Source organism: Acanthochromis polyacanthus, chromosome 13, assembly GCF_021347895.1.
Source record: "Acanthochromis polyacanthus isolate Apoly-LR-REF ecotype Palm Island chromosome 13, KAUST_Apoly_ChrSc, whole genome shotgun sequence".
In the NCBI taxonomy this organism is placed as follows: domain Eukaryota; kingdom Metazoa; phylum Chordata; class Actinopteri; family Pomacentridae; genus Acanthochromis; species Acanthochromis polyacanthus.
In genome coordinates this window covers 4297455-4316028 of record NC_067125.1, presented here as the reverse complement: position 1 = coordinate 4316028, position 18574 = coordinate 4297455, and the positions used below count along the sequence as shown (strand labels likewise).

Here is an 18574-nt window from a genome sequence, read left to right as displayed (position 1 = left end):
GACGACATAAACTCACAAAGTGACCACAAAGAAACTAGAAATAATAACAAAGACGAACAAATTGACCATAGAGACACAAGATGATTCAAAGACACCAAAATGACCACAAAGAGACCAAAAAACAACCAAGAAAACGCACAAAACAACTCCACGAAGAAAAAACGACAACTAACGGACAGATTCAAATGGTCCTTTGGTGTTGAACTCTAGAGGTTTGTGAGTCGTGTTGTGTAGCGGCTCTCAGACGTGTTGGTTTCTGTTGTTGTCATGATGATTGTAAAGGTTGTGTGAAGTCACATTAAGCTGCTGAATGTCCCTCTAACGACGTCTGATCCTGTAGCTGCTCATTAAACTCTCTTCAACAGAATCTCTGGTGTTCCTCGTCTCATTTTTTCACGGACTCTACCAGGGAAGCTGTAATAACATCCTGAGGTGTTGCAGCGATTGTGTCCTCCTTGTCTTCGCTGATCGTTTTCCTGTTTATCAGCAGCTCTGAATCTTTTATCTCCTCTCGCTCTTTGTCTGAGAGATGGTGTGAGATTTCCAAAGTCTTCCAGGCAGCGAGCCATCCGATGATCCCACCAGCGTCCCAGCAGGGCGGGTTTCCCTCGACTCGGTGCTCAACAATGGAACAAAAGCAACACGAGTCTCTGGTTGTTTTCAGAGTGAACCACAGGGAGGATTCGAGCAGCGACAAAACATCCAGGTCTCTGGCATCCAGCTTCTAACCTGATACCCGAGTGGAAAAACTCTGAATATCTGCAGCTGAGTCATCCTAAATAAAACCTGACAAATTTGAAAGAGTCCCCACCAGACCTCTTCAGAATCAGCTGAGTTTTATCTACTAGAACATCAGTTTAATTGATGAAGCCGTGCACAGTTTTACCTCCATACTATGAATATTTTCAGGGTTACTGACCGCTGAGGTACACAGAGGTGATCATTTCTAAACCGCATCAGTCAGCAGGAGGAGGTCGGGGTGGATGGACGGCACATAAAGGAAGCAAACCTTCACAACTTCCTCAGTGCAACTGCAAACGTGACATTTTCAAGGCCGAACACCACATTTAAGTTCTGGTCAAAGCTGCAACTAAATCAGTTTTACGTCCACTCCAGGTGTTACAGTCTCAACACTAAATCTGTTTTTTGTTACATTTTCTACAACCAACTTTAATTTCAAATAAAATCTGAAATAAGAATCATCTGATTTTGTGCAATAATTTCTGTATATTTAATGAAGTCACAAAGTTTTACCTTCTGATAGAAACCACCTGAAGCAGCGTCTGCAGTTCAGCTCCACCAGCTTCTCGAATAAAATCATAAAAGATTAAAAATCATGTGAAAACACTGTTAGCAGCACATTCCTTTAGTTTGACAGCAAAGGTTTTCATGAGAGGAAGCAGCACTGACTGGTTATGAACTATGAAACACTACAATCAATAAGTCTGTACAGCAGCAGCGCCCCCTGCTGTCCACAGTTAGTCTGTATGTAGAAATGCTTATAAACTACAAATACACAACTTGCTGCTGATGAATTATTGACAAAGTTAGACATTAATATTGACTCACACAGTAAGAAGACAGTGTTTAATCACATACTAAGAAATGAAACCTGCAGTTGTTCATTAAAATCCTCAGAGAACCTTTTATTCGTTGTTGCTGAACTGTAAGAAAAACATTTCTGACTGCATCATCATGCAACGAGACAGAAACATAAAGAGGTTTCTACCAGTAATAAACTCAACTATCAGGTTTTAATTAAACTTACAAACATGTTTCAGCTGTAAACACTCTACTACAGACAGATTAGCAAACTGTTTTTACACTGGAATAAAACTACAGATGTCTACATAAGCCTGAGTAACACAGTTTGGCCTGCAAACCAAACATTCACTGTTTTCTTCATCTAAAACCAACGTGTTCATTAAAGGGATGATGATCAAGAAAAACTGTTGAACTCTGCCTCCCAGAAACACCTTAAAGTTAACAACACACTCATGATAATGTCGTAAATGTCATTTGTCATTTGCCAAAAAAGAGACAAAACACACAATAAACGAGGTTAAAGACAAATCTGAATGATGTCTTTATTACTGAGTTCAGTTTTTTAAAATGCGGCAATAATATAATCAAAAACCTGATATTGTGACAAAACTCTGCATTATTAAGCTGCAGGAGGAGCTCGGGGTGGATGGAGGGTGGAAACAGTCCAGGCTCAACACAAGTTTTGGTCGATGGAAACAAACATGCTGCGTTCAAGTCAAGATGTTTTCTGGGTTTAAGGAGACGACAGTGTCTTCAGAACCAAAAACCATCTTCGGCTGATATTTATGTTCAGTCATCGCACTCACTTAACAAATTTTCTTCAACAGAAACCATAAATATTAATCTAGTCTCACATAGTCAGACCATTGTACAGTACAGAATGACCTGACACACCTCATGTTATACGTCTACAGAAGAAAAACAACTGGGCTGGTTTGTATTTCTGCAAATCAATCGCAGTCGACTTTCAAGTTGTCCCGTCCATCAACCCCAACCTCCTCCCAACTCAGACTCTGTGGCTCCATAAATAGACTTCCTGTTTTACCACTAGGGCGGGTCATCATAATAAAAACTAAATCTGGGTCATAAGTTGTTAGCTTCAAAACCATCTTTTTCACACGTGAGGGTTTGAATTCATGTTCAGAACTAAAAGACGTAGAGTATTTTATTGTCGCGCAGAGCTTCACCACCTTCTGTCAGAGTCACGTCAAACTCTGAAAACTTTACACAAATCAAAATTAAACTTTCTAGGAGACAGAGTTGTTTTGTTACACCTGTTAATGATGTTGCTTCCTGCTAGCGCCCCCTGCAGGCTGCAGAGTCCTTCACAGCCACACTCATTCGGAGGGTTTATTTTGTCCTCAGGGTGGCGCTACAGGAAACAGTCACTAAAAATAACCACGGTGAGCAGGATGGAGAACCACACTGGACGGTGACCGCCCTGTCGGCCATCTTTGCAGTTCAGGCCTCGGTGGGCGACTCGTCGTCGTCTCCGTAGACGATTCCCTTCAGATAGGCCCGTTTAAAGTCCTCAAACACCATGTCTTCTGGTTCACTGCAGCAGACAGAACACAGTCAGAACCACATCATGTCCTGGTTCTGTCTGCAGAACAAAAATATCAAGGTAACAGGTACCAAGGTAACGGGACTGGTGCTAGACAGGTTTTGGATTTGTTTTTGAAATGGTTCTGGACTTAGTTTAGGACTTAATTAAGAAAGGTTTTGGACTACTTTGGAACTGGTTTGTGGTTGAGTTTTGGATTGGTTTGGGGTTCCAGACTGGTTAGGAGCATATTTGAGACTAACTTTGGACTTATTTTGGTCTAGCTTGGAAAAGGTTTTGGGGATATTTTAAATTTGGTTTTGGCCCAGTTTTTGGACTTGTTTTTGGAATGGCTCTGGACTCATTTTACACTAGTTGCATCCATGTTTTAGGCAGGTTCTGAGAATGGTTTTGAGACTGGTTTTGGATTTGTTTTTGAAATGGTTATGGACTTAGTATAGGACTTAAGATTTTTTGGACTGGTTTGGGACTGGTTTTTGGAATGGTTCTGGACTAACTTTAGACTGGTTTGGAACATATTTTGAGAATAGTTTTAGACTGATTTTTGGATTTGTTTAAACTTGGTTTTGGACTTAGGTTGGGACTGATTTTGGACTTGTTTGGACTTATTTGTCATAGTTCTGAACCGATATTAGACTTTGTTAAGACCGGTTTCAGACTTATTTCGAGACTACTTTTAGACTGATTCTTGAACTTGTCTAGTTTGGGAAAAGTTCTTGGATTTGTTTTTGGACTGGTTCTAGACTTATTTTAGACTGGTTTTGGAATTAGTTTTGACAGATTTTTGAACTATTTTTAGACTAGTTCTGAACTGATTAATCACCTGTTAAGACAGGTTCCGGATTTATTTCAAGACTGGCTTTTGACTGGTTTTAGAGTGATTTTTGGACTTGTTTTGGTCTAGTCTGGGAAAGGTTTTGGCCTGATTTAAAATTGGCGTTGGACTCGTTTTACATTGGTTCTAGACTTGTTTTGGACATCTTTTGTGACTGGATTGGGACTGATTTTTGGACTTGTTTTGGACTGGTTTGGGACTAGTATTGGACTAATTTTAGACTAGTTCTGAACTGATATTAGTCTGATTCTGGACTCCTTTAAGACAGGTTTGGGAGTTATTTCAAGACTGTTTTTACTGACTTGTCTAAGGTTGGACTTTTAGCGGATTGTTTTGGGCTGATTTTGTATTTGTGGACCTTCTGGCTATGACACCAGCTGACCTGCCAACAGCTCGATCTCGTCTTTCTCTTCTATCTGTGGCATCGTGTTGTTTGAATAAAGCTGCATTTTAAGGAGGCTTTTTATAAAACCTGGACCAGGGAGCGTCTCAGTCCTGGTCAAGATCTGATCGTTGTTTAAAACTTCACCTCATCAGGCTAATTGGCTAAATTAAACTCTTTTCTCTGAGTCAGAACGGACAACTGTTTGCATGCTGCCTTTGTATTTTTGTTCAGGGTAAAACCAGCCAGGTTATTATGACTCAGCTCGAACTACAGGTGTGTTTTCAGGAAGTGCTGACTCCCATTTCAGGCCAGTCGTCCTACATATGACGGTCCTCAGAGAACCCATCTCAAGTGTGTGGACAGAAAGAAGTGTTTTATAATCTGGATGCACACGTGTGATGGAGACTGAACTATAAACTGAATAGACTGAAATAAAACCCAGATCAATCCTCTGATTACAGAAAACTGATCCGAGAGCTTGAACCCAGAATATTCCCTGACATAACAGGTTTGTTATCATCAACTTTGTACAGAAATTCAAAACCAGACAGAATGAGTTAAAGACGACCGATGAGCTGCTGATTCACCGACTGGACGTAAGAAAACAGAAATCTTACCTCTCCTTGACTGGAGGTGCTACAGCGAAGCAAAGAAAAGAGAAAATATGAATTAAAATGAAGTCAGGTTTGGTCCAAAAACACAAACATAAGCCTCAGTCTGTTTCTGTGAGTCTAATTATCTCATAAATACCAAATATTAGATTTGTCATTTATGAGATAATACCATCATATTATCTGTAAAACCTAGAATTTTATGAAAATGTTCCCTTTTACTTTCAAGTTTTGGTTTTATATCTTTGAAATGTGTGAAATTATCCATTAAATTAAAGAAACAAACCAATTTAGAAGATATGAGTTTATATGTCTAATAGAAAATATCTTTAAAAACCTGTAAAGTATCACAGGATTTTAAGTTTTTTAAAGAAAATAGATGTTTGTTTACATAAAAAACACTGTAATGAAATATATTTGGAAGTGAATTTTACTGATGTTTGGTTGGAATTTAATAGATGGATGTATAAAAAAAGGCAATTTCATTGTTTTTACACATTTAAATATCTCAAATTATATATTAAAAAGTCAAAAAGTAAACGGCATAAAATCAGTTCTTTCAGTTACAATCTTTAAAACTAAAACAAACTAACAGGAGAAAGTAAAACCACATTTATCTGTGTTTCTTTCACATTAAATCAACTAAATACATGTGAAGTGTTACAGGAAAATCTGCAGATACTCACACTTAAAATACAATTTAACAAACGATAAAATATAAAACTTGCTGCTAATAATTATTATTTATAACTCAGCTACAGATGTGTTAAGCAGCTTGTTGTTGTGTATCGCTGACATCAGTCTATCATGTAAATAAGGATCTGCGTCACGTCCGTCAGATTAACACACAGATTAATGCTGATCAATACAGATTAAACACACACACACACACACACGCGCACACACACACACACTGTACACACAACCATATTCACACAGATAACCAACAATAGACTAACTAGAAATGATTAACACTCACAGAGTTGATTCCAGTTTGTCTAAAACTCAATAAATTCTGGTTGGAGGTCATTAAATGTCACAGTAGTCTTTGTCATGGTGCCCCTTTATTAGCTAAACTCCCACAATGCTCTCTGCTTTAACATGAACTGTAGTCTGAGTGACGCCTCCTCTGGGGCCTCATTTATAAAGCTTGCGTACGCACAAAACAGGGCTAGAAAGTGGCGTACGCCACTTTCTACGCAAAGGTTGTGATTTATAAAAACAAACTTGGCGTGAGAATGTGCGCACCGGTTCGCCAACCTTGATTCTTGATGCTTGCTTACGCACAAAACAGGGCGTAAATCACAAACTTTGCGTAGAAAGTGGCGTACGCTGTGTTCGTTGTGATTTCTAAAACAAACTTGGTGTGAGAATGTGCGCACCGGTGCGCCAACTTTGATGCTTGCTTAAGCACATTTTGGAGACAGAGGGAACGGCAGTGCCGGAGGGTGAAGTGGTGAATTGAAACCAGATTGATCTCAAACCTTTATTGTTATCACATATTAGACTTGTAGAGCCTGATAATCATAAACCCTCATTGTTGTAGATGTTCATATAGTGCGTCAGTCGGCCGACGACTGTATTTGCAGAACTATGTTCATATATTAACAGGAGCGGATTGAACGTTATTTCATTCGGTCGTTTGACCGAAGGGCTGGTCCACATCTGGGGCCTGTGCGGTGATCTTTATTAAATAATTTTGTTTATTGATCACCCAGCGCCTGTATGGCTCATCGGGGAAAGCAGAAGACCCATTTGTAGGGGTGGTCTCTGACGCAGTGGCTCGGGTTCGGTTCCTGCCCGCGGCACTTTTATGCATGTCTTCCTACTCTTCTCCCCATTTCCTGTCACTCTTCACTGCAACCATCACAGTAAAAAGGCAAAAAAAAGTAAAGAATTTTGTTTATTTATCCATATGCGGCCGAATGTGATGAGCGTCCAACCATTAATCAGCCCTGTACAGGCACACATGCTTCACACCACAACCCCCGAGTGAAAATGAATTTCTCTATGTGAACCGAAAAAATGTACATTCAATCAGTTTACAAATTATTTGTACATCGGACATGATCATAGCAAATTTAGTGGCAGGGTGGCCTGGGTCAACACATGATTCATTCATCCTGACGCACAGCAGTGAAAAGACTGCCGGCCGGCGCTGCGTGAAATGCCGTGGATCAGCAGCTTATTTCTATACAGATACATTCATGAGTTACTTTGCATTGACCATTCATGGTAAAATGTGGGTGTGTTGTGGGCGGAATGTGAGGTGGATCCACCTGTGCAATCTTCCAGCTGGTGTCTGATTTATCAAGAAATTGCATGCAGCTGTGCTTACACACAGTTTTATAAATCAGGGGTGAAGGGCATACGCCCTTTTCGTATTATAGGCGTACGCAAACTTTAGTATGGATCCTACGCAATGTTTTATAAATGAGGCCCCTGGTCTCTACAGTATTAAATAGGAAGAGGCTCCACCTGGTGGAACAATCAGGAACTACAGCTGATCTATGATACATTTACTGACATTATGGAGAGAAAACAAGTTTTCTACGTCTTTTGGAGCTTTCAGACCCTCTGTACATCCTACTGTCTAACACTACATTTACCCTCTGACGCTACATTTACCCTCTAACACTACATTTACCCTGTAACGCTACATTTACCCTCTAGTGCTACATTTACCCTCTAAAGCTACATTTACCCTCTAACACTACATTTACCCTCTAACACTACATTTACCCTGTAACGCTACATTTACCCTCTAACGCTACATTTACCCTCTGACGTTACATTTACCCTCTAACACTACATTTACCCTCTGACGCTACATTTACCCTCTAACGCTACATTTACCCTCGTACGCTACATTTACCCTCTAACGCTACATTTACCCTCTGACGCTACATTTACCCTCTAACGCTACATTTACCCTCTGACGCTACATTTACCCTCTAACACTACATTTACCCTCTAACGCTACATTTACCCTCTAACACTACATTTACCCTCTAACGCTACATTTACCCTCTAGTGCTACATTTACCCTGTAACGCTACATTTACCCTCTAACGCTACATTTACCCTCTAACGCTACATTTACCCTCTAACGCTACATTTACCCTCTAACGCTACATTTACCCTCTAACACTACATTTACCCTCTGATGCTACATTTACCCTCTAACGCTACATTTACCCTCTAACACTACATTCACCCTCTAACACTACATTTACCCTCTGATGCTACATTTACCCTCTAACGCTACATTTACCCTCTAACACTACATTTACCCTCTAACGCTACATTTACCCTCTAACACTACATTTACCCTCTGATGCTACATTTACCCTCTAACGCTACATTTACCCTCTGATGCTACATTTACCCTCTAACGCTACATTTACCCTCTAACACTACATTCACCCTCTAACACTACATTTACCCTCTAACACTACATTCACCCTCTAACACTACATTTACCCTCTGATGCTACATTTACCCTCTAACGCTACATTTACCCTCTAACACTACATTTACCCTCTAACGCTACATTTACCCTCTAACACTACATTTACCCTCTGATGCTACATTTACCCTCTAACGCTACATTTACCCTCTAACACTACATTCACCCTCTAACGCGACATTTACCCTCTAACACTACATTTACCCTCTAACACTACATTTACCCTCTGATGCTACATTTACCCTCTAACGCTACATTTACCCTCTAACACTACATTCACCCTCTAACGCGACATTTACCCTCTAACGCTACATTTACCCTCTAACACTACATTTACCCTCTGATGCTACATTTACCCTCTAACGCTACATTTACCCTCTAACACTACATTCACCCTCTGATGCTACATTTACCCTCTAACGCTACATTTACCCTCTAACACTACATTCACCCTCTAACGCGACATTTACTCTCTAACGCTACATTTACTCTCTAACGCTACATTTACCCTCTTCAGTCATTGGGAATCAGAAGTTTTTAGTTTTTTTTAAAGGATCTTGTTGGAGCCACTGGTTTATTGTTTACATGAGACTTTATCTTCTGTTGAGTTTATAAATTTCTCATTCAGATTTCTTTCATTGTTACCTGGTTCAGGTTTGGGATTCATCAGCCTGAAAGGAACCTCCAGAGACACTTCACTGTGAGCAGAGAGACAGATGTGAGTCCAGATGTTACCTCAGAAGGACAGGGTTTGACTACGAGAAGTGCTTTAAAGTCTGATTGATTGATTGATTGATTGATTGATTGATTGATTGATTGATTGATTGATTGGACGTACCTTGATCCCACCATCCTGATGGAGTCCAGCAGCAGAGAGCAGAGACACGATGAGTTCACTGACACTCAGTAAGCTTCACCACTTCGACTCATTGCATTCATTTGGGGTCATGGGTAACATTCGTTTTTCAGTTAAAACTCTTATAGAGCTGGAGTGATGTTTTCTTTGCACCAAACTCAATGGTTGAGGAGCCATAGCTTGAGATCTAATCTAGCTGGAGTCCTGAAACTTTTCAGGTTCATCGATTCATTGATATCTACATAAAACTCAACTCCTCACAATGTTTAAACCTCAGTCAACTGTAATCATGGAGTCAGTTTGGATGGAAGAGTTCAGACTCACCCTGAGGCGATCATCCTCACCACCACCTTATAGAAGACCAACATCCCCTGAACCTCCTTCAGCACTTCCTGTTTCACACTGACAGAGACACAGATACTGTCAGCAGCATCCACCTTCAGAGTCTGAACATCCAACTCAATACTAAAAACTGTAACCAAATCACTTTTACATCCACTTTAGGTGTCACAATCAAAAGACTAAATCTGTTTTTTGTTTATTTTTTCTCTCTTTAACTCTGAGAATTAGAGTTCTGGAGTGTTTGGACGGTTGACTGTGTGGTGTCTCTTACATGCTGGATGAAGCCAGGTTGGTGTCTTCATGTTTGAGTCGTCCGTCCAGAGCGAGTCCCCTTCGGTCTTTGTTATGAGCCAGCAGAGGATACAGGGTGTACTCCTTCTTCAGGCTGGTACCGGACGGCACAGAGTCGCTGTGAACCAAACCACAAACATGGATCAACTCAAAAATAGCCCGAAATAACTGAAAACTTGTCCAAGGCAATTCAAACCTTGTCAGAACTGATTTAAAAATTGTCCAAAATGACTCAAAATACGTCGAAAATAACTTAAACCTTGTTCACATTCACTAAAAAATGGCCCAACAAGACAGAAATGGGCTCAAATGTCTAAAATAACTCAAACATTGTCCAAAATAATTTGAAACTTGTCCAAGCTGACTCAAACTTTTTCAAAAAATTGATCTGAACTGGTCTAAAATGACTCAAAAAAATGTGAGGTAAATCAAACATGGTCCAAAATAACTGTAAATGTCTCCAAATGTACTCATAGTTAGTACAAAATGACAGTTTAGTCTGTAATGACTTGAAAACAATCTCAAAATTTGGCCAAAATGTTTCAAAAATGGTCCATAATAGCATAAAACCTGTTTAAATTTACTCATAAACTGTCCAAAGTGACAGAATGTCCAAAATTACTTAAAGATTATCTAAAGTGATTAATATTTGTCCAAAATTGAGCAATTGAGCAATTCTTAATTGAGCAAAATAACATATATTCTACCATATTTCTATCTAATCTATTGAAATTGATGTGAAATTTGTTCAAAATGACTTAAAATGTGAAAAATTAAACCCAAGTTGACAAAAATGACTTAACAGTTGTCCAAAACAACTAAAACATGGCCCAAAAATACCTTAAACCCTCTTGAAACCAAAGAATTTACTCAAAAATCATCTAAAGTGCCTAGTTTGATGACTTTAAAAACTGTCAAAAATGACTCCAAATTTGTACAGAATGTCTAAAGATTTGTAAAAAATGATCATCAAAATAACTTTAAACCCGAACAAGTCTACTCCAAAATTGTAAAATGCCAAAAAAGTCAAATATTCCTCAAAAGTTGGTCAAAATGTCTCAAAAATGGTCCAAAATATCTTGAAACGTTGGCAAATCCACTCCAAAAGTTTACAAAAAGGTTTCATTTAATGACTGAAGTGAGCGGTCAAACTGACCTGGTCTCTTCTTTGGCCACAGATTTGACGTATTTGTCGTTGGAGTAAAGAACGACATTGGTCACCTGCTCCACTGAACACAAACAACAAACGGTGATGAGAACAGTCGTGGTGTTTCATCTACAGAGTAAAACAGAGATGTGACAGAAGTCTACCTGACACACTGATGTCTTTGATGTTCCTGCTGGATGAGTTGGTGATTTCAACGTTGGCTTTGAGCGGCTCACCATGATAGAAGGTCTGCAGACACAAGGACCGACTGTCAGACTGTTACATGTTTAAGTGGCACATGATGGGTCCGAAATGACAAAACATGCCTACAAGAATTTTAAAAAATGTCCAAAATAACTTTAAATCTGTCCAAATTGATTTACAAATAATCTAGTAAGATTTTAAGTTCTTCCGAATTGCCTCAAAAATAGTGTAAAACAACAAAAAAAATTGTCAAAATTGACTCAGAAATTGTCCCAAGTGACAAAAATGTGTTTAAGTGACCAAGAAATTGTTCACAATGACTCAAAAAAATATGCAAATTATTGTGAAACATGTTAATAATGACTCATAAATTGTCTAAAATTACAAAATAATGTCCTAAATACCATGGAACTTGTCCACACTAACTCCAAAGTTGTCCAAATATACAAGGAAATGTGTTAAAATGTCTGAAAAACAAACCCAAAATGACTCAAAATTATCTAGAACAAGTGAATTTTTACTAAATGGATGCAAAAATGGTCCAAACTGACTACAAAAGGTCTAAAATGACAATAAATGGCAAAAGATGACTATACATTGTTAGAAATGACAATAAATGGTCAAAAATAACAGGGAATGGTCCAAAATGACTATAAACTTGATTAGATTTGGTTATTATTCTTGATGGATCCACATGTCAAAGACGTCAGAAAGCAGAAAATCTCTTTTTAGCTTCTGGTTGATGGGTGTTGGTGATACTTTAATTATTTTGGCTGGTTTTGGAATCAGAAGATTCATAAACTGAGTTAAAGAAGAACAGTTAGAACATCTGCTAACATCATTCTGAGGTCCTGATCCGGTTCTGACCCACCTCTTTAGGGAGGCTCAGTTTGACATGCAGAGGTTTCTCAGACATCAGGAACTCAAAGGTGGTTTCTGCTGTTGGAACAACTTTACTGTTCTCTGGACTGAACTGGATCTTCCTGATGGTGAGACGAACAGAACTCCTGCAGAGAACACAAGGAGAATGTTGAAGAATGTTGGAGGACCAGCTGGTTCCGTCCACAGGTTCTGCTTCATGAGGCTTCACTCACTGTTTGTCGATCTTGTCGTCCTGGATCTCTCCACAGAACGCCTTCACCTCGAACTCCACGGCACATTTCTGTCCAGAACACCAACAGGATTAAACAAAAAATACATCAAACACACATTAAATACAATTAAGACGAATATCTGAGGAAACAACTAGAGGTTGAAGATGGACAGATGGATGGATAGATGGATGGATGGATGGATGATAATGGATGGATGGATGGATGGATGATAATGGATGGATGGATGGATGGATGGATGATAATGGATGGATGGATGGATGGATGGATGGACGGATGATAATGGATGGATGGATGATAATGAATGGATGAACAGATGGATGGATGGATGATGATGGATGGATGGATGATAATGGATGGATGGATGGATGGACAGATGGACGGACGGACGGACGGATGGATGGATGATAATGGACGGATGGATGGATGGATGGATGATAATGGATGGATGGATGGATGGATGGATGGACAGATGGACGGACGGACGGACGGATGGATGGATGATAATGGACGGATGGATGGATGGATGGATGATAATGGATGGATGGATGGATGGTCCTCTACCTTCCCTTTTTTTTTTTTTTTTTACCTTTCCTACGTCAGACGGTCCAGGCTGCAGAGCCACAGAACACGGCAGGTTGTCTGGAAACTGAAAACCAAATTAGTTTTATGGATTTCACATTTCAGACGGTTGACCATCACTTCATCTGTTCTGTTTCATCTGTTTAATCCTCCAAACTGCTTCAAGATGCAGGTTTAGAAACTTTGGTACTTTCACATCTGTGCTTTGGTTTTGACACTTTAGTGTGGTAATATCCAGGTTGTTGACACTTCTATGTGGTAATATCCAGGTTTATTTATGTGTGGTGTGTGGTTATTAATATTGAGGTTACTTGAACTGTTGGGCATTAATATCCAGGTTTTGATGTGTGATGGTGTGTTAATGTCCAGACTTTAATACTTTTGTGCCATAATTTTGAAGTTTTTGACACTTTTGTTTATTAATATCTTGGGTTTTGACCCCTCTGTGTATTACTTTTTAGGTTTATGACACTTGTATGGATTGGTGTTTAGGTTTTCACAACTTTTGTGCATTAATATCAGGGGATTTTGCCACTTTTTGTGTTATTATCCAGGTTATTTAAACCTTGGTGAATTAACATTGAGTTTTTTTACACTTTAGTGTGCTCATATCCAGATTTTTTATGCTTTTGTGCATTAATATCCAGTTTTCTGAAACTCTGGTGCATTAATATTGAGGTTTTTGACATTCAGATGTGATAATATCTACATTTTTCACAGTTTAACATGCTATTATCCAAGCTTTTAACACTCTGGTACAATGATATCCAGGGTTTTAACTCTTTGCATTCCTCTTGGGTGAAAACAGTTTGTTTGGATTAAACCTGGGTTTGTATTAGAACCTCAGTTTAGACGTAACATCTGGATTGCCGGGGGGTTCCTCACCTCAAAGAAGAAGGGAAAGGCGTTGTCTCCCAGTTTTCTCAGCAGCTTCTGCTGGATCTTGTTGTGGATCAGCTTCTCTTTGTCCTGCAGCTCAGGATAAACCTGCCGGGTGACCACAAACAGATCCCTCCTGAAGGCCACGCCCATCACATCCATGTCCTGGCGGCCGTAGCGGAACGTACACGACAGCATCACGTAGACTGAACACATAAACAGGAGTTACTGGACAGGAAGTACCAGGAGAACCCACAGGAAGGAGGTAGAACATCCAACAGACTGACCTTTCCTCCCCTTCAGCTGCACTGGATCGATCAGGACGACACCGTCTGTAGAAACAAAACATCTGTAGGACAACATCTTCACACCACATCTGCATCAAACTTTCACGAGTTTCAGTCTGATGTGGAGGAACATCTGGATGGTATTTATCTTTTACACTAATGCTGACACTTCTGTTTCATCTACTATTTACTTTTCTCTATTTTGAGTTTTGTTTCTTCTTCAATCTTCAAACCATAATCTGTGCTGCTGATGCCAACATCTGTGAATCAAAAAGTTTTAATTGTGTTTTAACATAACATTTAAAGAACATTTTTCAGGATATTTGTCATTCCTCATTATAGAAGGCATAAAAATCAACAGTGGCAGGCTTCTGGATGTTCAGGTTCTATGATGACAGAAGTTCTCCAGACGATGGTTTAGAAAACAATCCTGTAATGTGATTATTTAAAAAGGACGCTTTAGCTGCAATATTCTGAGAACGTTTCATAAAACATGTTCCACAGTGTTAGAGGACAACAGGGAACGTTCTAAAGGCAACACTTAGAAAACATTTTCAGGACGCTGTGGACAAATTATGATGGCTAGGACAAAACTTCAGTATTTCATCCTGATGATAAACTTCCTCTGATCCATCGCATTCATCGATACTTTTAGTAAAACAGCGAAACAAACCTGAAGAAGACAAACAGAAAACAGTTTGTTTGTTTGTTTCAAACTCACCAACTGGATCCACAAAGTCACAGTGATCCACAAAATCTCTCTTTGCCATGTAGACGGCAACCTGAAGTACACACAGTACTACTGTTAGTACTACTATTAATATCACTATAAATACTACTACTACCATCTGACGTACATACAGTACTACTGTTAGTACTACTATTAATACCGCTATAGGGCTGGGCGATATGGTCAAAAATAAAATCTCGATTTTTTTAGTCATCTTGGACGATTACGATTTTCATCGATTTTTGTTGTTTCTTTGCGGTCTGTTTGCTATGGCTAGTGCTAGCCATGCCGCACTCCCGTAGCTGCAGCACTCTTCCCATTCTTTAGGATGCCTCTGCTGGAGGTGCTGAAAGAGGTTAGTTGTGCTGCTACTCTTCGTTTTCACAGTACTTTTGCAAACCTTGCACATGACTGTAGTTTGCTCTGTGTCAGTCTTGTCAAAGCCGAACCACTTCCATATAATCGATGTAACATGAGGCCCTTTTCTAGCGACCAACTCTTTGTCTGCTGTTCTGTCCGCCATGACGGGGGTGTGAGTGTTTTGGCGGAAGGAGATGAGAGGCGGAAGCAAACGCCAGTGCACAAGTCGTGGAAGGCAGAAGAAGAATATGTATTGTTATTTATTTAAGCTCGCCTCGATTTTATGATTTGGCAAATTTTCAAATCGTCAGGTTTTAAAAAGGCGAATTAATCGAATTAATTCGACTTATCGCCCAGCTCTATACCACTATAAATACTACTACCTGAAGTACACACAGTACTACTGCTATTACTACTAGTATTGCTACAGTTATTACTACTGTTACTACTATTGTTAGTACAGTCACTGCTCCTGTTACTACTTTTGCTCCTTCTGTTAATGTTGATATTACTGTTACGACTGTTAGTCCAACTACTACTATCATCTGCGGCAGAGCAGAAAGAGTACTCCTCGTACTACAGTTCCTACAGTTACTATCGTTACTACATTTACTATAGTTACTACAGTTCCTACAGTTACTATCGTTACTACATTTACTATAGTTACTACAGTTCCTACAGTTACTATCGTTACTACAGTTACTCCTGTTACTTCAGTTCCTACAGCTACTACAGTTAGTACTACTGTGAGTACATGATGAGCTGTGACTGACCGACTTGTCTCTGGAAACCTTCTTGTAGACGACATGTTTTGGACTCATGATGAAGAATCTTCAGCTGCAGAACAAACATAAAAACATAAAAACTTTAAATCATCAGTTCAGAATCTGCAGCTTCTTTGACAAACATCTTCGTCAGTATCTGAACATCAGTTTAAATCTTCATCCTGTTGAGCGTCCTAATGAACCATGATATCGTTTCCATGGAAACCAGCGTCTCACAAACCCAAACCAACAAGGTTATCAGCAGTTTATCAGCTACTAATACGTGAAATCAGACGGTTATAAGAGGTGCTGCTGGTTTGTACTTAATAAAGTACTCATTAATATATCCCTTAATACTGACATTCTCATTCAATAATCAATGACTGAAAACATAAATCAATGTTTTAATCAGTTCCAGTTTGTCTTAAACTCATCAACTCTGGTTGGAGGTCATCAGGCATCACATTAGTCTCTGTCATGGTGCCCCTTTACCAGCTAAACTCCCACAATGCTCTCTGCTTTAACATGGACTGTAGTCTGAGTTACGCCTCCTCTGGTCTCTACAGTATTAAACACCAGACTCCACCTGGTGGAACAACCAGGAACTACAGCTGATCTATGATATATTTACTGATCTACATCCAGTTTACAGCTTCACTAGCGGGTAAAAATGAAAATAGAGTTTCAGAATAAACTCAGTAACAAAGTTAAACTAACAGAAAACAAACGCTGCTCGACAGTAACTGAACTGAACACATCCAGCTGCTTCTATTGAACGACCTGCACAAACCTGAGGAAAGCGACTGACCTGAAGCAGCAGCAGTGATGACGATGACCACGATGAAGGGGGCGACAGCAGGTTGAATGAGCTGCTCACAACAATCAGCTGTATTTATAATCTACAGACGCTCTGGTCAGCAGACGGATCATTACAGAGACGCTAATCTGCTCCGACGCTGCCTCTAATCAGGACGCTGAAGGAAAACACAAACTGAAAATAAATGAAGACCATAAAGTCGAGTTTTTATTCAGTCAGTCTGAGTTACTGATGGACAGACTGAAGGACAAACATTCTTTTATTAAGGTCAAAAATAAAAAGGAGAAGCAGAACGTGAAGTCTGAGCAGCTGTTGTCGCTTTAGTCATTTTTCTCACAACTGTGCATCATTTTTGGTTACTTTGAGGCCATTTTATGTCATTTTGCTTCCCATAGTTCTCATATGTTATTTTAAAACCTTTAAATCCTTAATTTTGCATCTCTTTTGGTCATTTTATGTCTCCAGTGTTGTTTTGTTTGTCTTTTTGTGCCATGATTTGTGCCATTGCTTCCCTTTTGGCCATTTTGCATCCCGTTGTCGTCTTTTTGCATCACTTCTTTGTCATTGTAATGATCTTTTGTCATCATTTTGTGTCCCCTTTTAAAAATTTTGCTTCCCTTTGTGCCATTTTCTGTCCTTTTATGTAATTTCCTGCCTCCTTATTGACATTTTGCTTCCCCTTTGTTGCCAGTTTGCGTCGCTCTGTGTTTGTTTTGTTTTTTACATCATTTCCTTGTCATTTTAATATCCCCCTCGTTCTCATTTTGGTTCAGTATTCTATGTTTATTTTGTAGTTGTTTTCGTTTTTGTGTCCCAAGGTGAAAATTTTGCATCCCTTTGTGGTGATTTTGCTGACATTTTGTGGTCACTTTTCACCCCATTGTGTTCATTTGGCGCCACTTTGTTGTCATCGTGTGTCCCAATGGGATCATTTTGCATCGCTTTCTGCTAATTTTGCATCCCTTTGTCATCATTTTGAATCTTTTTGTGGTCTTTTTGCATCATTTTCATGTCCTTTTGTGCTTTGTTTGTTGTCGTTTTGTGCCCCGATGTGGTAGCTTTGCATCTCTTTGTCATTTTCTGTCCTTTAATATCCTTTTGTGCGATATCCTTGTGTAATATCCTTTATCCTTTTTGGCTATTTTGCATCGTGTTTCTTTTTTGCGTCTTTCGGTTTTCATTTTGTGTCCCAAAGTGATCATTGTGCATCCCTGTTTGGTCATTTTACTGACGTATTGTGTCACTTTGTGTCAGAGTAGGTTGAGTTTCTACCACCAGTATTGATAGCAATATTGATCATCATCCATCTGACAGGTAGTTCGTTGTGTCACATGTGATCAGCAGGACGAGTCTCTGCTGAGCCGATAATCTGCTCTGAGGACGACTCAGCAGTCTGAGTGCTGACAGCAGCAGCTTAACACCTGAATATACAAACACACCTGTAGCTGTACACTGGGGCGTAAACAGGTATACTGGTAAACTGGCCTCTGGTTTAGTTCTGATCAGTGACAAACTCCCCTAAATCAGGTGTTCAGTCTGTCCAGGTGAGTCATCTGCAGCTTCAGGTGTCTCTGAGGACCTTTGTCACAATAAAACACATTTATCACATGTTGATCTAACACTCAAACTTTGTGGGTTTAAAAAAAATGGAACTGACCATCAGCCAATCAGTGCAGAGCTTCATTCATGAATCATCAGCAGCAGCTTAGCTCCGCCCCCTCTGGTCTCAGACTCCTGTTGTGAAAAGCTCTGCAGAAGACTGAGGAACTAATTTATCAGTTTACAGCCTCCGTC

The 18574-nt window shown here is 39.5% G+C and overlaps 1 protein-coding gene across 7 annotated transcripts; it reads right to left on the bottom strand.

Moving 5' to 3' along the window:
- Positions 1–1625: 1625 nt before the first annotated feature.
- LOC110967529 (S-arrestin) lies at positions 1626–16872 on the bottom strand. Of its 7 annotated transcripts, XM_051957940.1 has the most exons (16): positions 16772–16871; positions 15973–16036; positions 14831–14891; positions 14110–14154; positions 13829–14028; positions 12951–13010; positions 12344–12411; positions 12121–12256; positions 11210–11294; positions 11055–11127; positions 9879–10016; positions 9590–9667; positions 9248–9262; positions 9055–9107; positions 4947–4965; positions 1626–3100 (listed from the first exon to the last, which is right to left on the bottom strand). In XM_051957940.1, the coding sequence occupies exons 2-16, from the start codon at positions 16018–16020 to the stop codon at positions 3007–3009; spliced, it is 1173 nt and encodes a 390-aa protein (XP_051813900.1). In that variant the 5' UTR covers positions 16021–16036; positions 16772–16871; the 3' UTR covers positions 1626–3006. The 7 variants fall into 7 exon arrangements, with proteins under 7 accessions (XP_051813900.1, XP_051813901.1, XP_051813897.1 ...); XM_051957941.1 differs by lacking the exon at positions 9248–9262; XM_051957937.1 differs by lacking the exons at positions 15973–16036; positions 16772–16871 and adding an exon at positions 15240–15413.
- Positions 16873–18574: the final 1702 nt, after the last annotated feature.

Bases quoted from the DNA above. Each gene is read 5' to 3' on its own strand.
- LOC110967529 (XM_051957935.1), bottom strand. From the start codon at position 15,362: ATGGCGGACAGAACAGCAGACAAAGAGTTGGTCGCTAGAAAAGGGCCT. The intron at 14,892-15,239 runs GTTTGCAAAAGT...TGTGTACTTCAG, and splicing joins AAACTACAGTCATGTGCAAG to GTTGCCGTCTACATGGCAAA. The intron at 10,017-11,054 runs GTCAGTTTGACC...TTTGGTTCACAG, and splicing joins GTGGCCAAAGAAGAGACCAG to CGACTCTGTGCCGTCCGGTA.